Genomic DNA, 20,168 nt, shown 5'->3' on the forward strand with positions numbered 1-20,168 from the left:
CTATGGGCCATGATGGAGTCTGAAAAGGTGGGTTTTCAGGCTACGTTTTCAGGCCACTCCATATATGGGCTTAACTGCGACAGCAGGTCGCATTTACTATGACATCAGTGTCTCCACATCTCCATCCCTGATAATGTCACATGATGTCACGAGACTTGGACACCATATATGGTGCCCAACACACACTGATGGTGCCCCACACACTGATGGGAAATGCACAATTCCGATAACTGCGACCTTTTTTTTGTTTGGGGAAAGCATCTGTGTCATTTTAGATTTTACCATTGGCTATTCAAAAATAGCAGATGTTGTACATCTGCTATTTTGGAACATGAAAAATCTTGAAAGTGTGAGAACTACTGATTAAGAAGGCATTTGTAGAATGGGCCTCAGCCGGTCTTAATGGGGTTTAAATGACATGGTCAAAATAGGGACGCCAGGCTGAAAGATGGTTAAATTAGCATGAGTGGACTGAAAACACTTCGCCGCAGTGTGTGCACGAGGGGGGGAAAAGGCAGAAAAATAAAAAGGTGCACGTGAGGATGTGAGGCACCGGTGTCCCTGAACACTGCCACGCCGTTTAATATCGGTCATCTGCTCGGAGACTTATCACAATTCAGCTCTGACCGGAACAATACCTGGCCTATATTTCTCATTATGGTACTCTCAGCTGTCGAGAGAGAGAGAGAGAGAGAGAGAGAGAGAGAGGGAGAGAGGGAGAGAGGTTGGGGGGGGGTGAATGTGAGACTGGCCTAGAACAGTTTTACCTGCTGAATGGAAAACCGAAAATACTGTACATTTTCAGGTGGGGGTCCACGACCAAAATACATTTGAAATACCATTTCCATAGTTTATGGAGAACTCGTGAAGTATGTTTTCATGGCACGACACAGTTCGTTTTAATAGTTCTTGTAGTCGAAAAGAGCAGACAGACAGACAGACAGACAGACAGACAGACAGCGGTGGGAGACAATAGGGAGGAGGGGCTGTACTCACGAGGCTTTTTGGTGGGAGGGGGGAGCGTCAGGCCCAGGTAGGGGGCGTTCTCTGCGTCCAACCTCCGCTTGTACTTCTGTCGTCCCCCTCGCACGCGGTCCAGACGCACACCTGGGAGAACGATAAAGACTTTGTTTGTGCCGGTTCTCAAACTTTGTGGAACATTTTGGTTCCGTTTGTACACCCTTTGAGTTACAGAGTGGTAACGGGCCATTTGGTTCCTCCAGACAATCAATCATTTCACTGGATGTGGTTCTCAAAGTGGGATCTGGGGACCCCCCAGGGGTCCTTGAGTGATTAACCCATTCTGACCTGAGATCAGATTCATACGAGGTTTCCGCCGGACACACACTGGTCTGATGAACCCATTCTGACCTGAGATCAGATTCTAAAAATGTCAGTCGCTCTTCGATTTTTCAAAAATAGCAGACCTACAAGCTCGTATCGCGCCACTCGGTGGCGCGATATGAGCTTGTAGATCTGCTATTTTTAAATAGCTAAAGCATAACATGATGCTGACACCAAAATGGGTGCCCGGTCAGAATGGGTTAAGTGGTTAAGAGAAACAACAATGAGACATTTCATGGTCTAAATTGTGGAAAGGAAAGCAATAATCACAGATTAACAAAGGAACCAAACAACACTCAATCTGAGAATCCCATCAGCAAATAACGGGAAAAACAGCGACCCCTGTTTTTAGTCTGTCTTGAGAGACAGTGACTAGGCCTTTGTTGTTCGTATTACAGTGCAGTATTATTTCAAATCAATATCACGATTATTGCAAACTTTTGCTTCGATTATAGGATTAATTTATTTTCTATTTTATAGGCCTAGTGAAAATAGCAGATCTATATTGTACAATAGTCTATTTAAAAATGTGCACGCCGCTTTTTTGTATAATAAAAGGATTAAGCTAAGTCATATAGTCGCTTCAAAAATCTACCTGAATTTGTTCTTGTTGATTTGTTGTTATACAGTAATAAGCAACCCTGTTTCTCTATTTGTAGATTAACCAATCGGTTATAGATTCAAAATTTCGTTTTTGATATATTTCCGGTGAATTGCCTAGCCCTGTTACAGTGTTACAGGCTTGAGAGTGGAATCCACAACGATTAACTATGCATACTGCGGGCCATATTGTATATACAAAGATATGCAAAAGGAAGTTTCATGTCTCTGAAACATAAACAGGGTGTATTACTATATTATACTGTACACTGTACACAGTGCTGCTGTTCGACAGCTGTCGGCTCTGTCTGGACACGTCAGAAATGAAAGGGATGTGAACGGTACAGTTGCACGCACAGACGGATCGTATGTAAATCCAGCAATGTGAGTGACCACCGTGCTTTCTTGCCTGCATGTGGCGAGTGTTGTAAAGTGACAGGGTAATGTCGTGTGTGTGTGTGTGTGTGTGTGTGTGTGTGTGTGTGTGTGTGTGTGTGTGTGTGTGTGTGTGTGTGTGTGTGTGTGTGTGTGTGTGTGTGTGTGTGCGCTTTCCCATATGTGGTCCATGCCTGCCTGGTCTACTGTGACACAGCTGAGCCCAGAGCAGGTCTAAACATATGAATATTTAATGTAGGGTCAATGATCTCACAGACTGGCCCTCTAATTATTTAGCTTTTGGGGTGAGGTAGACTGCATGCTAATTTCCTGCCAGCTACCTGGGTCCATCCGTGTGTGTGTGTGTGTGTGTGTGTGTGTGCGTGTGTTGTAAAATTTGAAAAAGAGACATGGCGAGGACAAAGAGAAAGGCTTTCCTTTGGTAAAGAAAAAATATATATAATTATTTTTCACAGTCAGGCTAGGAAACGACTAACCCTAACGCCAAGAGTTGGGTGTTAGGGTTGGGTGTGGCATTCAGAAGTTAGGTTTGGGGTTAGGGACATAGAATATACCTTGGTTGCGCGCCAGTGTACAAGCTTACAAGCTACAAGCTTGTGATCTGCTATTTTTGGCTTTATGGTTAGCGCATTCATAAAATCGCCATCCTAAGATGTTGACGTCCTGGCAAATATAGTAATACAAACATGTGTGTGCGCGCACGCGCGCGCGTGTGTGTAAAGTACTGTAACTTAACCAGGCTACAAGTGAGGACGTGCTCCCATAGCCGGCGTAGAACACCTCCACCGTCTTACGACAGATAGATAGCAAGGTGTATAGCTTTCCCATAAAAGACCCTTATTTCACCCCTCTCTCACGGAAGTCGCAGCAACGCCTTATCACCCCCAGCCACACCTTGGGGGCCAGGTCCCACACTGATACTGTAAATGTCAAGCTGGCCTCATCATAACATAAGTTATTTATTATCTCATTATTTGATAAGAATGTTTCCATTTGGATTGTCTTTTCTATTCTATTAATTTTCAACACAGTTAAAATATTTCATCTGTGCTGTTGCATTTATTTGATACCACTTGGCCCCGGTATTTGTTTATTTAATGTGATCGTATGCAAACATTTATATCCCGCGTCCGCCCCCCCGTATTTGGACCTCCGTGATGTGAGTGCTGCCGAACGCAGGCCTGATATCTTAATCCCGTCGACAGGGACGATGCCTTTCGATTCGCCTCGTATGCATAATGTAACCTGGCAAACAAATATACACTAAAGGGTAATGGAGAAAGCCCTCAATGAGATGACGGTGGCGGGGGAAGGGGTTAATTTGTCCAATCCGCCCGCGTCCTCTGAGCGGACAACACCCGCAAGCCGGAGCACTTTCTTGATGATTTCATCACTTTATAACAGGGAGGACGGTGTCAAACCTAGGCATTGTGTGGCCACTGCAAATGAGCCTAATACAATTTGCCCATCAGCCTAGAGCCCTCGGAAGAGGATGAGTTTGGATATGTCCCATCATGCACGGTGATTGGAGGTCGGCAGGGTTGAGGAGCGGAAGGGGAAGGAGATGATGTAATATAAAAACACTGGCCTTCATTTCACAAAGAGGAATTCAACTGTGGATTTATGCAAAAGCTCCTCTTCATTTCCACCACTTATCTTACACTGTCTCTTAGACCGTATACAGTAGAATGAAGAGATTTCTATTTCTACTTATATAAATTATTTAATTCCCCCAGAAACGCAAATCTGATTAGGATTGTCTGTCAATTTCCTGACGCTGACAACCCACTAACCTAATTAACCACAATTCCCAACAGAGTCTGATCATCCCCGGCGAGCACTGGGGGGATCGTCTGTTGGCACGTACGTTTCAGTGACGAAGAAAAGAAAAACCCTCACTATTTAACATATATTGTAACATGTTGAAGCACAAAATGAATCATTATTAATACAGTATAACCGAGGATGTTGTCTATAGGGAAGGGGTCATGAGAATAGTCTTTGAACATCTTCCATTTGTTGCCCTGGTTTAAGTGCTTAAGAACTTTCCGACTCAGCTGTGATGGTACTGTAACTGTAGGCATGGAAACTTCCTCTCGCTGTTAATCGTGCATTCTACGGTTTCCTCCGTCTCTCCTGGAGAGCTCAGCTGCTGCCAGGTGGACACGCTTTGGCTCGCTAAGACGTCCAGGATCCTGTCTCCTCTCTCTCTCTCTCTCTCTCTCTCTCTCTCTCTCTCTCTCTCTCTCACTGCTGGTTAAGTCATGTGGCTGTGTCAGCTCGCACAAAGCCAGCGTGAGGATTTCCAAGGTACATGGGTGCCTGTTTTAATTAGAGCAGTCCCGGCCATAATTAACAGATGCTGACAGGAATTAATGCTTGGCACTATCCTGTCTCATTTGACTGTCCAACTGGGCCGGACGGAGAGACGGGAGACGAGGAGGATGTGTGTGAGACGAAGAGCGGGCGAGACGGTTTCCACTCGCTGACACCGTCAAAGGGTCTGGCCTTTTGCACTTCTTTAACAGCCCTGACCAATCGGTGTTACTCTATCTAGCGTAAACATTCGATGCGTTATTAGCGTGTGAAGAAGGCCCGAGCGCCACCCTGCATCCAAAGACAATCTGGTGGTGTCATGGCGTCTACGACATCAGCCCGTGCAGCGAGGGTGGCAGCGGGCGAGCTCGGGTGTCATCTCTTCAAAGCGCGGTGCTTGCGGGAGAGGGCTTCGGGCCAACACTGGCATTTGTGCACGGATTAGCACGGGCCTCGGGGTGGGGGCCGGGGCCAGCTGACCCAGGGCTCTTCTTTCTCTCCAAAAACAATAATAATCCCCCTCCAAGCACACTCCTACAAAAGGGCCTGTCTTCACTCACTTTGTGTGGCCCGGGCCGGGGCAGAGCCCCTCATGTTGAGCCCCTCACCTGTTCCGTGTGTCTCTCCCTGGGGGAAAGTGTCAGGATGTCGGGGATGGTTGGCAATGCCAAGGGGGGCTTAGGCAGACCCTATTTTAGCTGGGAAAATCAGAAGGCCACATGGCAAAGGCATGGTTGAACCCTGCCTTTCAAGGCAGCCGGCCCCCACTAAACTGCCGTCAGCACTATTTCAAAGGGCCCCTGTTGCCAGCTTTGCATGCTTGTAAGCATGTTGCAGCATTTTTAATCACGAGTGGCGATGAGCGAGAGCAGTGGAAAAATGGTCACACGTTTGGCCCCCCCACACCCGTCTCTGCTGACCCCAGGGGTCCACCGTCCTGACACTCTCCTTGTGAGAGCCCCGTCTTAGCTCTCGAGGAGTTGATCCCGTAGTTGAACTGGTCGACGCGCTGTTTAAATGCCATACTGTTTGCTATGTGTGTCAGCCCCACAATGCGGTCATAAACACACAGGCAGGCAGCTCTTGCCTTTGGCTCATTTATTTCCAAGCATGGCATCAGTATCTGCGATTTCAAAATGAAACAATAAATCAGTATAAACACAAACAATTAACGAATATTCTCTGACAGGCATTTCTCCACACAGCATTTGACAGTGGTAGCATACCTGCGGTCGAAACCATTTGCCCCTTCCGGGTCAATCCTCCCTCTCACCATACCCGTGAACTTGACACTCAAGTACCCAACAGCGCCACCCCAAGGTTACATGAATGTGCTTGACCTTGGTACACATTTGGCCCTTACACACCGGCCCCTAATTGTTAAGGCGGGTATAACAATTCAAACAGTAAACAAAACAAAAGAAAAAACAAGGGCCAAACATGTTAGGTTTCATGAACTAAACACAATTTTGTCACTGGCCTTTCAATAGTGCTGCTTTTAGTCTGCAGTTTCACAGAGCGCACCAGACCGTGTTTGTCTGGAAAGACCTCGAGAACCTTGCCAAGTGGCCAGGACCCACGGGGGGCTGCAGGGTCCATGATGACCACAATATCTCCAGCTGCCAAACTCCTTTTCTTCTGATTCCACTTTTGCCTCTCTTGGAGCAAGGGCAAGTATTCCCGTACCCATCTTTTCCAGAAAAGATCTGAGAGATACTGTACTTGCCTCCATCGTCTTCTCACGTACTGGTCATTTGAGTCGAACACTCCAGGTGGTAAGGCTGGTTTACCCTTCAAGAGAAGAAGATGGTTTGGTGTAAGTGGCTCCAGGTCGTTGGGGTCATCTGATAGTTTGGTTATTGGACGGTCATTCAAAATGGACTCCACTTCACAGAGCACTGTATGAAGTCCATCATCGTCCAACCTCTGCTGATGTAGGACAGAACTGAGAACCCTTCTCACCAGACGGATCATCCGTTCCCAGACACCACCATGATGTGATCCTGCTGGTGGATTAAAGCTCCAACGAATGCCAGCCTGTGACAGAATTCCATGAATCTTGTCCTGATTCCAAGCTGCCAGAGCCTCCTTCAGTTCTCTTTCTGTCCCAACAAAATTGGTACCATTATCGGACCGTAGATGCGCCACTTGTCCTCTCCTGCTGATAAAACGCCTTATAGCATTAATGCATGCGTCGGTGTCCAATGAAACGGCGACCTCCAGGTGGATGGCCCTGCTTGCCATACAAGTAAATATGACTCCGTACCTCTTACAGGTTGATCTTCCTTTCTTCACTTCCACTGGACCAAAGTAATCTACCCCTGTGTTGGTGAAAGGTGGTAGGTCAGGAAGGATTCTGTCTGCTGGAAGATCCGCCATCTTTTGCTCCACTGCTCTGCCGTTATAACGTTTGCAAAAACTGCACTCAGTAATGATCTTCCTGACAGCCGCATGGGCCTTGGTGATCCAAAATCTCTTCCTCACTTTGGACAGTGTGTGCGTCCTTCCACCATGTCCCAAATTCTGGTGTACATGCTTGAGAATGAGTGTAGAAACGTGCTGGTCCTTTGAGAGAATGAGTGGATGTTTAGCTTCCTCTGGCATTGCTCCTCTGCTCAATCGTCCTCCAACTCTCAAGAGCCCATCTTCAAGGACTGGATCCAGCCTATATATGGGACTCTGTCGACTCACTTCTTCCTTCCCGGATGTTAAAGCAGCAATCTCTTCACTGAATCTCTGCAGCTGACAGTAGTGAATGATGGCAACCTCCGCCCCCTGCAGGTCATCCAGCGTCAAAGTACCACTGCAGGATGTTGACGTGGGCCTTTGACCTTCAGCCTGCTTTCTTAGACGGCCCCTCTCCAACAACCTGGCCTTCAACCTGAGGAACCAGGCAACGGCTTTCTGCAGCCTCTTCCAGTCTGAGAAGTAGGTCATAAGTTGGCATGTAGGACTAGACATGTCACCTATATTTATGGCATTTACTGTTGCCTCCTTTCTGACTTCCTGGTCACTTGAGTCCACTGAGACGTCCAGCACAGTTTTGGGCCAATCCTCCTCTGGCTTCCAAAGAAATGCAGGACCTTCAAGCCACCTGCTGCAATTCAGGAAGTCTGAGACCCTCACTCCTCTTGACGCATCGTCAGCTGGATTGTCTTTGGAACCGACGTGTCTCCACTGTGAGGGTTCAGATGTTTCTCTGATGGTTGAGATCCTATTGGCCACAAATGTGTGGAAACGCCTGTCTTCATTGCTCAGATACTTCAACACTGAAGTGCTGTCAGTCCAAAATACTGACTCCTCCAACTGGAACTTCAGCTCCGCCTTTAACAGCACGTCCACTTTGACAGCAAGGACGGCAGCGGTTAACTCCAGCCGAGGAATAGTTACAGCCTTCAGTGGTGTTACTCTGGATTTGCCAAGCAGAAAGGTGACCTGGATGTGGTTTTCCTCATTTGACATCCGCATGTATGATACGGTTCCATATCCATCTTCACTAGCATCAGCAAAATGATGTAGTTGGGCCTGTCTAACCTTTCCAAAGGCCACTGGTTTGATGCACCTACTTGCCTGAAAGGCAGCCAGCTGCTCCAGCTCTTCCAACCATCCTTTCCACTGGTGTAGGATGTCCTGTGGTAGGTTGTCATCCCACCCGCATCCTCTTCTACATAGTTCCTGCTGCATTATTTTTGCACGCAAAGTGACTGGTGCCAGGAACCCTAGCGGATCGTATACTGAGCTGGCGATGGACAGCATACCACGCCTGGTAAGAGACTGTTGTTTCAACTCCAACTTGAATCTGAAAGAGTCCGTCTCCACACACCATAGTAGGCCCAGAGCCCTTTCCATAGGAAGTTTGTCTCTGTCCAAATCCAACTCCTTTAGATCCTTGGCCCTTTGCTCTGCTACGATGGACTGCAAAACACCACGGCTGTTACTGATCCACTTCTCCAGAATGAAGCCCCCTTTGCGACACAGTGCAATAAGCTCGGTTATCGTCTGGATAGCTTCTTCTTCAGTGGCCGAGCTCTTCAGACAGTCGTCCACATAAAAATTGTGCTTAACAGATTGTGTGACTTCATCCGAGAACTCAGACTGGTTATCTTCAGCAGTTTTCCTCAAGGCGTAGCTCGCACAACTAGGAGATGATGCAGCACCGAACAGGTGCACAGTCATCCTGTATTCCACAAGGTCCTTAGTGACGTCTCCATCTGGCCACCAGAGAAAGCGCAGAAAATCCCTGTCCTCCTCTGCAACCTTCACCTGGTGGAACATGGCTTGAATGTCACCCATGAACGCCACTGGTTCCTCTCTGAAGCGAGTTAGAACTCCAAGCAGTAAGCTGGTAAGGTTCGGACCCTGCAGAAGTTCACTGTTCAGAGATGCTCCTTGAAACGTGGCTGCACAGTCAAACACCACACGGAGGTTTCCTTTCCTGGGATGGTGGACACCATGGTGCGGTATGTACCACACTTTCCCCTTCTGACCCTGCAATTGTGGCTGTACTGGCTCTGCATAGTTGTTTGTTATGAGCTTATTCATGTATGCTGAATACTCCTGTTGCAAGCTGTTGTTATTGAGGAACCTTTTCTTCAAACCCTGGATCCTTTGCCTAGCCACTGCAAAGTTGTTGGGCAGACAGACTTCCTTGTTCTTAAAGGGCAGCTTCAGACAGTACCTCCCCTCATGAAGTACCGCTGAACTCTCCGCAATTTCCAGAAACTGTAGGTCTTCTCTGGACATTTCATTCTCCTTCCCCGCAACTTCGTTGAAGTCGTGATTGTACTGATTGGCCAGCATTTCTTCCAATCTGGACACAGAGATTCTGTTCACCGTAACGGAGGGAAACTCTTCTTCCTCTACGCCATTCCTTCCTTTCAGTGGACCGTTAACGACCCATCCTAGCACCGTCCTACTCGCATACGGGCCATTCCCGTGGCTGTTGATAATCTCCCAAGGCTCCAATATATTGGGAGCATTAGTCCCAATCAACAGGTCCACATTAGAATTGATGTGTGGGATATGAACGTTGGACAAATAAGGCCATTCAGCCAGTTCTTGAGGTGTCACCAAGCTCTCAGCAGTAACTGGCATTTCACTCTGTGTAAAAACCTCTGGCAGAACATGAAAGTCATTGCTGTCCAAACCGGCCACCTCCAACCCAGTTAGGGAATATGCTGGAACCACTGCCTTTTGCCCCATGGTGCTCAACAAGAACTTGGTTCTTCTGCCTGTGATATTCAGCTTCTGCATTAGATGTTCAGAGCAGAAGGTGGCTGAGCTGCCAGGATCTAAGAAGGCATATGTTCGGATTACATGGTTTCCTTTAACTGCTTTCACACATACAGGGAGAATAGATAAGACACACCGGTCCTTACCGGCCCCTGTATGTCCACATGTTTGTGAAGTCCGCTGTTCATTGGATGGTTCCTGTTCTGAAGCTGGTGGTTGCCTTTTGATGTGCAGTACAGTGGGGTGAGTTTGACCACAGACTTTGCAGGTCAAGCGCCTTTCACAAAAACGGCTGACATGGCCGACGCATAAACAAGCAAAGCAAACGCCCCTCTCTCTCAGGACCTGTATTTTCTCCTTGTGCGTCTTCTCCTTAAACTGTTTGCACTCCTCCAGTGAGTGACTGCGAGTACAGCAAAGGCAGGCCACCGAATCTGATGTTACCGACGTCAGCTCCTTATCTCTGTCAGAAGTTATTGTTGTGGCGACAATATTTTCCTTCACCCTGTTTGATGGATATGATGAAAACTTGGTGGGAGCCTTTGTGCCAACCACACCGGATATGGGATCCTGAATGTTCCCAAACAGGGGGTCAGAAAGGATACTGACACGCCGCTCCATAAATACCACAAGGTCCCAAAAGTGGGCTCTTCCATCGGTGTTCCTCATGATGTCATGAGCCACTGTCCTCCATTGCTCCCTCATCCTGAATGGCAGCTTTGCAATTATGGCTCGCATATGGACAGGCATGTCCATTTCCTGCACGTACTGAAGCTCCTCCATGACGTTACAACAGCCACGCAGGAATAAAGCGTAGGCCTGGAGTGCATTAACATCCTCCGATTTAATTGTTGGCCACTCCAAGGCCTTTTGCATATAAGCATTTGCTACTTTATACTGGTTTCCAAAATGTTCACTTAGAAGAGCCTTTGCCACGGTGTAGCCATGCTCAGGAGCCATGTGTTGGCAGCTACGCACCAATTCCTGTGGTTGTCCTCTTGTGAACTGCTCCAAGTAGTACAAAGCATCTGCCTCTGTCACCTTTTCTTCCACTCCCTGCTCAAAGGCTCTAATGAATGCCCTGTATTGAAGAGGGTCACCTTGAAATGTTGGAATGTCTCTTGGTGGTAGAGATCTTAACTGCTGCTGTTGCACCAAGGCAGAGGTTATTTCATTCTGTTTTTCCATAATGGTTAGTAGGGTTGCAGGTTGATTGGTTTGAACATGATTCATTTGATTTGCTGATTGACCTTTCACATGCTGTGGTGTTCCCATTTTACTTCCCTGTTGTTTCTTGTGGTTGTGATGAGGTATATGGTTAGCAGCAGCAGTGTTCCATTGGCCACATTCCTTTGGCCTTGCGTCTGATTGGTTAATTGATGGCATTGAAAATTGCATTGGTTTATTTGATTGCATTGGTTTATTTGGTTGCATGGATGTTCCAGGTTGAAATTGTTTTGCTTGTGGATTCATTACATGGACATTTTCTCTTTTCCCTATAGCTTTCTCCAAATAGGAATTCATGGCATTTGATTTTGAACCCTTTGAGGATGCATGGGAGGAACCTTTACTTTCTGAGTGCAAAACTGTCATCCTTGCATAGTTTGCAGCCAATTCTGCGTCCACAGCCAGCTGCTCTCTTTTCCTTCTCAGCTTTTGTTCCTCCTCCTCCAGGGCATGTTGCTCCTTAAGTAACGCAGCGCGGGTAACAAGTGCAGCTCTATCAGCAGCTGCAATCAGCTTTGCAGAGGCTGTACTTGAACGGCCACTTTTTGCACTCCCCTTTGAATGTCCACTGACAATATTGGACACACTATCATCAGGACCAATACCATCATCAATCAAATGACAAACCCCTTCATTTGTTGTACCATAAATTTCATTTGCATAAATTTCATTTGTACCATTTTCATTGTGCATACCATTACCATCATCATCATCATCATCATCATCAACCTCATTGTTTGAAACCCACATACCTGCTTCTGAAATGCACTCATTGTTGGATAACATTTTGGCTTTAAACCATATTTCATGCTTATCCTTTTCCTCAGGTGGCATAAACCCCAACAGATTGATATGCATGAACTTTGCCTCATTACACACTTGCATCAGTTCTGTGAGAGCATTTTGTACATTTGTGACTTCGTTTTTGACCATGAAACCTTGAATAGCATCTCTTAATTTGGCTGCTATATTCAGCTTAGCCTTTCTGCCCATTTGATACTTTTCACATTTTAATGCAAGTGCTTTTGCAGTTGGTTTCACCACCCGTTTTCCAATATCACTTTGTGCCTGTGGCGCAATACTTCTCGTGACATCACCACTAACGGCGGAGCGCGCAGCCGTATCCACGGCAACGCACGACGCCACACTGCCCTTCCTCATGATAAATAGTCAGTGTGAGTCAATTCAGTCGAGAGATAGTTCGCAGCTCGCACAACAAAGTCAGTGCAAAATCAGCCCGCAACGATAAAAGTCAATGTCAATTATGTTCAGCAACCATGGATTTATGCTATCCTCCCCCAAGTTATAATAATGTGCGCGCACAAACTAAATGGCCATATACCGTGTAGCTACACATACCTCCCGTCCTTGCTGTCCGATACTGCTCAGTGCTCCAGCCTCACAGCCAAACGTCGGATCATCCCCGCAGCCCCTCTTTACCACCATGAACGGCTGCATACGGTTCGTGTTCCCCCGGCGGCCGGCGTAGCAGTGAACAGTAGAAACTTAAAAACTCTGACAGCCACTGCAGCTCGATCCACTCGTTGGCTCGTTCGTCCTCTCGCGTCGCCTCTGCCCGTCGTGAACGCAGCCAAGCCCCCGCAGCACAAACGATTTGAATCGAAGGTCCAACTGGTGCTGTGGTTTCGACTAATGTGAGAGCCCCGTCTTAGCTCTCGAGGAGTTGATCCCGTAGTTGAACTGGTCGACGCGCTGTTTAAATGCCATACTGTTTGCTATGTGTGTCAGCCCCACAATGCGGTCATAAACACACAGGCAGGCAGCTCTTGCCTTTGGCTCATTTATTTCCAAGCATGGCATCAGTATCTGCGATTTCAAAATGAAACAATAAATCAGTATAAACACAAACAATTAACGAATATTCTCTGACAGGCATTTCTCCACACAGCATTTGACAGTGGTAGCATACCTGCGGTCGAAACCATTTGCCCCTTCCGGGTCAATCCTCCCTCTCACCATACCCGTGAACTTGACACTCAAGTACCCAACAGCGCCACCCCAAGGTTACATGAATGTGCTTGACCTTGGTACACATTTGGCCCTTACACTCCTCATGTGCTCCATTTACACGTTGGGTTCAATGTCCCTGATGAGGTAACATCCTCCTACTCACACTGCACGAGTAATTAAAACAAACCATCATCACACTATGTACAGTAGTGGGCTACTTGTGAAACGAAGACAAGATAGCCAATCGACAAGCTCACAGCGGTGGGGAAAGTACTCACTTTTTTTTACTTGAGTAAAAGTATCAATACTACAATTTGAAATGCTCTGTTACAAGTAAGGTCTGGAATTCAAAATAAAAGTACAATATTTGGACCTGAGATGTAGTGGAAGTACAAGTATTGGAAATTGGAAATAATCAAATAATGTTAATACCTCAAAATTGTACTTAAGTACAGTACTTCCACCACTGCAAGCTCACATAGTTACATAGTCCCGTAGATTGGCTATTTTCAGCTAAAATATTAGGTGTAGATGGAAAAGGTACAGCCTAGGGTTTACTATACATTACGGTAAGTTGTTAGAGGACAATAGCAGCAATATGGCATGGTTAGCCCATTGCTTTTACTGTAGGCTACATTGGAAGTATACTGTACCATGGTATGGTGATTTTCTCTTCTGTGAGGCCATTCATTTTAGTACGGTATGCAAATCATCAATTTGTGGAGAACAGAAAATTGAGATGGGTAATCCAACACATTGGACTTTATGGCGTGTTTTAACTTACTGTAGTAGTGTGGCGCTTTTTAACTTGGTGTTGCGTTTTTAATGCATTTTAAAGAGCAGATTTATTTGAAAAGTTGAGCTGAACGTAGTGCCTGGACAAAAGATTGATTAATATGAATGAAATTCAAACGTCATGACTTATCTGCAGTGCTCAAGCTCAATGATATTTAGCCAACATTGACTCAATTATTCATGTACAGTAAGTTTTTTTTTTACTATGGAGAAAATGTTGACAAACACAAAGTATAACAATACATCTGTTGGTCGTCTTGGTCGATGTTTATGTACAATTATATGCCCGAAGCTGTGAATATACCATAACATTTATTGACGCCAGTATGTTCCTTTAACCCATTAAGACCTGAGGCCAATTCTATGAATGTCTTCTAAATCCTAACAGTTTTCTGATAAACTTATGTTGCTATATGGTGCTCAAACGTACTGTATTCATGTCAAGGACCCACACAATTAAATGTATTTGGCCGCGGACCCCCATCTGAAAATGTTCCAGGGACCCCCAGAAGCAGAGATTTATATTCAATGATTTGCACGAGTTTTCACGGTTTTCCCAAAATAGCAGGTGCATGCAAAGCACCTGACGAAGCCTACGCGGCGAAACACGGCGTGCAATAAAACATGTATACGTATACAGTGCCTTCGGAAAGTATTCACACCCCTTCACTTTTACCACATTTTGTTTTGTTACAGCCTCATTTCAAAATGGATTAAATTTGTTTTTTTCCTCATCAATCTACACACAATACCCCATAATGATGAAGTGAAAAATGTTTTTTCAAATATTTTGTTAATTTAATAAAAATAAGAAACTGGAAAAACACATGTACATAAGTATTCACACTCTTGATTTAGTACTAAGTTGAGGCACCTTTGGCAGCAATTACAGCCTTAATACTTTTTGGGAATGATCCTACAAGCTTGGCACACTTGAATTTGGGGTATTTTCCCCCTTCTTCTCTGCAGATCCTCTCAAGCTCTGTCAGGTTAGACGGGGAGCATCGCTGCACAGGTATTTTCAGGTCCTTCCAGAGATGCTCAATGGGGTTCAAGTCTGGGCTCTGGCTGGGCCACTCAAGGACTTTCACAGAGTTGTCCTAAAACCAATCCTTCGTTATCTTAGCCGTGTGCTTGGGGTCATTGTCCTGTTGGAAGGTGAATCGTTGACCAAGTCGGAGGTCCTGAGTGCTCTGGAGCAGGTTTTAATCCAGGATGTCTGTACACTGCTCCATTCATCTTTCCCTCTATCCTGACAAGTCTCCCAGTTTCTGCCGTTGAAAAACATCCCCACAGCATGATGCTGCCACCACCATGTTTCACTGTAGGGATGGTATTTGCCAGGTGATGAGCGGTGCCTGGTTTCCTCCAGACGTAACGCTTGGCATTCAGGCCAAAAAGCTCTATTTTTGTTTAATCAGACCAAAGAATCTTGTTAATAATGGTCTGAGAGTCGTTTAGGTGCCTTTTGGCAAACTCGTGCTGTGATGCCCGGCTGTCATGTGCCTTTTATTGAGGAGAGGCTTCGGTCTGGAGGAAACCAGGCACCGCTCATCACCTGGCAAATACTGTACCATCCCTACGGTGAAGCATGGTGGTGGCAGCATCATGCTGTGGGGATGTTTTTCAACGGCAGGAACTGGAAGACTTGTCAGGATAGAGGGAAAGATGAATGGAGCAATGTACAGACATCCTGGATTAAAACCTGCTCCAGAACACTCAGGACCTCTGACTTGGTCAACGATTCACCTTCCAACAGGACAACGACCCCAAGCACACAGATAAGATAACGAAGGATTGGTTTTAGGACAACTCTGTGAAAGTCCTTGAGTGGCCCAGCCAGAGCCCAGACTTGAACCCCATTGAGCATCTCTGGAAGGACCTGAAAATAGCTGTGCAGTGATGCTCCCCGTCTAACCTGACAGAGCTTGAGAGGATCTGCAGAGAAGAAGGGGGAAAATACCCCAAATTCAAGTGTGCCAAGCTTGTAGGATCATTCCCAAAAAGTATTAAGGCTGTAATTGCTGCCAAAGGTGCCTCAACTTAGTACTAAGTCAAGAGTGTGAATACTTTTTCAGTTTCTTATATTTTATAAATTAACAAAATATTTGAAAAAACATTTTTCACTTCATCATTATGGGGTATTGTGTGTAGATTGATGAGGAAAAAAACAAATTTAATCCATTTTGAAATGAGGCTGTAACAAAACAAAATGTGGTAAAAGTGAAGGGGTGTGAATACTTTCCGAAGGCACTGTATATATATATATATATATATATATATGTATGTATTTTACTGGGGAAGTTCTCTTTGGCCGTGTGTGTGTGTGTGTGTGTGTGTGTGTGTGTGTGTGTGTGTGTGTGTGTGTGTGTGTGTGTGTGTGGCTAAAATCTAAACTGATACAGACGCTCTCCCGGTTATGTAAATGGCGTGCGTCGGTCGAAAGCTTCGACAAGACTTTTCAATCCCCTTCAATAACATGGATAGGATTCTGGTCCGTCTACACTGCAGTGTATAATATGACATTCCAAACCCAGGTCATTCCCTAGACTTTATGAGTAGAGCTCCCCTCTGCTACAGTCTGTGTTTGTCCCTGGGTTACTTTATGGCCCAGTGCTGCTGCAGAAGCACGCAGCCATTTATATGTCAAGCATTTCACTGACTGCACATGTGAGCGAGCGAGCGCATGGTGCGGTTTGCGCCGTATGTACAATATGCGACTGTGAGGTGTGCTATTGTGGGCTTGTGGTTGTACTTTGCACACCGGCCTGCTAATAACAATGACATGCTGGGAGGTGTGTGTGTGTGTGTGTGTATGTGGGGGGGGGGGGGTGTATAGTGTATCAGCCCCTAGCCGGCCTCTGTTCCTTTGTTAGGCACATGTTCGTGTCTGTTGCAATGATCTCACCTGTCAACCAAGGGAATAGGGCAGGTTACACGTTACCGTCCCTGCTCTGTGCTCTGCGCTTCTCTCCTCTGTGCCTGATTTATGCCTCATTGCGCGCCGGCAGTCGAGTGCCGGAAATAGCTGATCTACAAGCTCGCAGCCCGCCAGAACACGTATACGGCGTGTGCTTGTTGATCTGCTATTTTTCCCGCCGAGCAAAGCATAGATTAAGCGTTAAGGCTGTACGCCCACACACAGTGGATGATATTGTGAAGCCTGTGGAAAAATAAAGCTTGATTTATGTACCCGGTGGTGTCGCATGCTGACAAGAACAGATCTTGGAGCTAACAACGTTGGCCGTTAAATTAGGCTTTAACGCTATTTGACGGCCGCTCTGTGGTTAGTAAAAAAAAAAAAAAATGAACCACAGGTTATCTTTGGCCTGGCGGTGCTATACGTCTATTCGTGTGTGTGTGTGTGTGTGTGTGTGTGTGTGTGTGTGTGTGTGTGTGTGTGTGTGTGTGTGTGTGTCGTGTGTGTGTGTGTGTGTGTGTGTGTGTGTGTGTGTGTGTGTGTGGTTGTGAGAGAAAGAGAGAGAGAGAGAGAGAGAAGAGAACAGAGAGGGCGAAAAGAGCATCTGCCACTAAGCGATGTCAATGTAATCTCTCAATAGTATCTGCTCTTCCCTCTCGCTCTAAGCTCTGATCCCTTTCCATTGATCAGAGGAAAAACCTGTTGCCCCTGACATTTGATTCTTCTATTGATCACTTCCTCCTTTATACAGTGAGAGGAAAGTACAGCCAGTCGACACAGGGTCTTACTGCAGATCCCCCGTAAGCGGCATGCTGATCTTGGAAGGTGATTTCTTTTCCCCTTACACAGTTTTTTTCCCCCAACCACATTTGGTGACATGAACAACGCCCGTAATTAGTGTTACCGTAATTGCTTTTGTAGTTAGCGAATTAGCTTTGAATTGCTTCCATAAATGTCAGTGAGTCTATGATCAAATACATTTTTATTGCAGACTAGAGTTTTTCTGCAACTGATGCTGTCTACTCATAAGGCGTAATTCAGCGCAATGTTTCCGCAGTGAATTACCCGTAGCCGATCTACGAGCCGCTGAACTTGTAGATCAGCTGTTTTCGGCAGACGTGGTGGTATGACCAAGTGCAGATTTGGCTTAAAGCGGTTTTGTTTCACCGGGAAACTTTTGGTCTGAACCAGGCTCAGTCATTCCACAATGTGATTCTTTTGGTGGACATTGAAGCCGACCAGAGCCTGACAGTAGGAGAGGTGGAGGCGGGGTACAGTACTGTCCCTCATTGGAGCTGTAAAGTTATAATTAGGTGATTTTATTTTCCATACTATGACCTTTCTGCACTAATGACAGTAAGTAAGCGGCTCCAGGCACGTGAGCGCTGGCGGTCTCTAGACCCCGCGTTTCTGAGCGCGGCGTTGAGCCGACGGGCCTCACGGAGCTTACCACAACCACGGACTGAGTGTCACTTCTTTCCATCTCGTCATGGTAACATCTTAAAGGTGGCATGCTTCTGAGGCAAGGTAATGCAGAAGTGCACTTTAAAATGTGTCCAACCATGTAAACCCTGTATACTTCATGGACCAGACTATACTGGGCTTGAACCAATTCTCTTTAGCGGAAATTGACAATCTAGACGAGCTAAGAATGTGTTTTGCAAAGCAGCGCATTGTTGAAAAATCAGTTTGTTATAAGTTAAAATCAGCATAAATTAGGCATTAATCAGGATTTTATAAAAATTGTATGGTATGGTATCCCCCCTTTGTGTACTGTACTGATTTTTTGATTGTACTACAAATCAGTGATTTGAGAGGAAGCAATGAAGAGCGCCTTCGCTGACAATCAAGCGGGTGGTAGTGTAGTGTATAGTGTGTAGTGTGTAGTGTATAGTCTGTAGTGTAGTGAAGACTGCAGCTATGCAAAAGAGGAGGGTCATTCTCATTCAGTGGATGTGCTGAATACACAGAAGTGTGCATTATAACGTCAGGCTTAGAATAAGTCTGCATATATTTGAGCTTTAACGCTCCTTCATCTTTTTTTAACCTCCTTGACTCCTTGACTGGTCATTCATTTATGACCATGACTACATATTTTTTGTAGTCTCTTATTCCCCAGGATGATATATTGGCATAAATTTTTCATCAGATAGTAATGCGATTACTCTGTCTTTCTGGGCCGTGTGTCTTTATCTGGCCAGGGGATTCTGTTACTGTGTTGAGATCCATACGGGCCTCGTCTGTGGCTTCACTCAGAGACTAGAAATATATCTATAGATTCCACTCTCTCCCATGAATAACGGGGGAAATGTGAGTCTGTCCTGCACTTTAGCTCGACAGAGAATTCTAATTTCTTAGTGGAGAAAAAAGGCAGAAGGGTTGCCGGATTTCAGCTACTATATAATCAAAAAAATGCCCTGATAAATGACTTGCGTATGAAAACTGTGTCTGAAATGTTAAAGTTAAATTGTGGGGTGTTCCTGCTATAGCCTCCAGTACATCCGAACATATTCCCTTTTATTCATAGACTATCGAATGTATCGTGTACAGCAAGGGAACGATAATCATACTTAAAAAAAAAAAAAAATGTAAGTGCCACTTGACCCACACTTGCCCAACACTCCAGGAAAGAAATAAGAAAAAAAAAAGAAAAGGGAAGGGAAGAAAATAACAATAACGTACATTATTGCCTCACGGAGGCTCTGAGGCACTCCCAGTGGAGCCTTGAATAAATATAACACCGCCTCTTCACCCCCCAAACCCACACATCCTTCATTATTCATCTGTCTGGCTTTTTTGGAGCAACCAACAAGTGAGAGAGAGGGAGAGAGGGAGAGAGAGAGAGAGAGTGTGTGTGTGAGAGAGAGAGAGGCAGGGGAGAACACACACACACACTGATGCATTAGGGGCCTCCCCCGAAAGAGCTGCCCAGGGGTCTCAGGGGGGCCCAGTGGGGGCGGGGCGGGCCAGGGCTGGTTGGAGAGAAACCCAGTCGAAGAAATCCATCGGCAGCATGTTTAATTGTCACTGAATTCCCCGCTGGAGTGACTTTAAAAAACCATCCACAGGAAGAGAGCTGAGATGTTCGGAAAACATTTAGTGGATCAATACGCCGCGGAGAGCTGAGACCGTGCCGAGCGTGTGTTCAGGGACCCTGCCCGAGCCCTTCCAGTCGGAATACTGTTACATTTCTATTACTCAGACGGCGGGATCGACCTATTCAGCATATTTCTGTCCCCAGCTCAACTGCACATTATTTACTGCTGTGTTGGTAGGGGGGAGGACAGGGGGTACTGGGATCGGTTGCCGGCCCCCTCGTGCATGCATCTCTCTCACGCTCGGCTGCCGAGAGCCACATACTGATGTG

At 46.0% G+C, this 20,168-nt stretch overlaps 1 protein-coding gene across 3 annotated transcripts in view; it reads right to left on the bottom strand.

Annotated features, from left to right (window-relative positions):
* The window catches only part of esrrb (estrogen-related receptor beta), a 77,059-nt gene that overhangs the window by 25,135 nt on the left and 31,756 nt on the right, over nt 1-20,168 (bottom strand). For all 3 annotated transcript variants that reach the window (XM_083792639.1, XM_083792638.1, XM_083792637.1), the window contains one exon: nt 997-1,107. In XM_083792639.1, coding sequence (XP_083648765.1) covers nt 997-1,107 — 111 coding nt within the window. The remainder of the gene's footprint in view (nt 1-996; nt 1,108-20,168) is intronic.

This window comes from Protomyctophum parallelum (genome assembly GCF_964188405.1).
Source record: "Protomyctophum parallelum genome assembly, chromosome: 20".
NCBI lineage: Eukaryota > Metazoa > Chordata > Actinopteri > Myctophiformes > Myctophidae > Protomyctophum > Protomyctophum parallelum.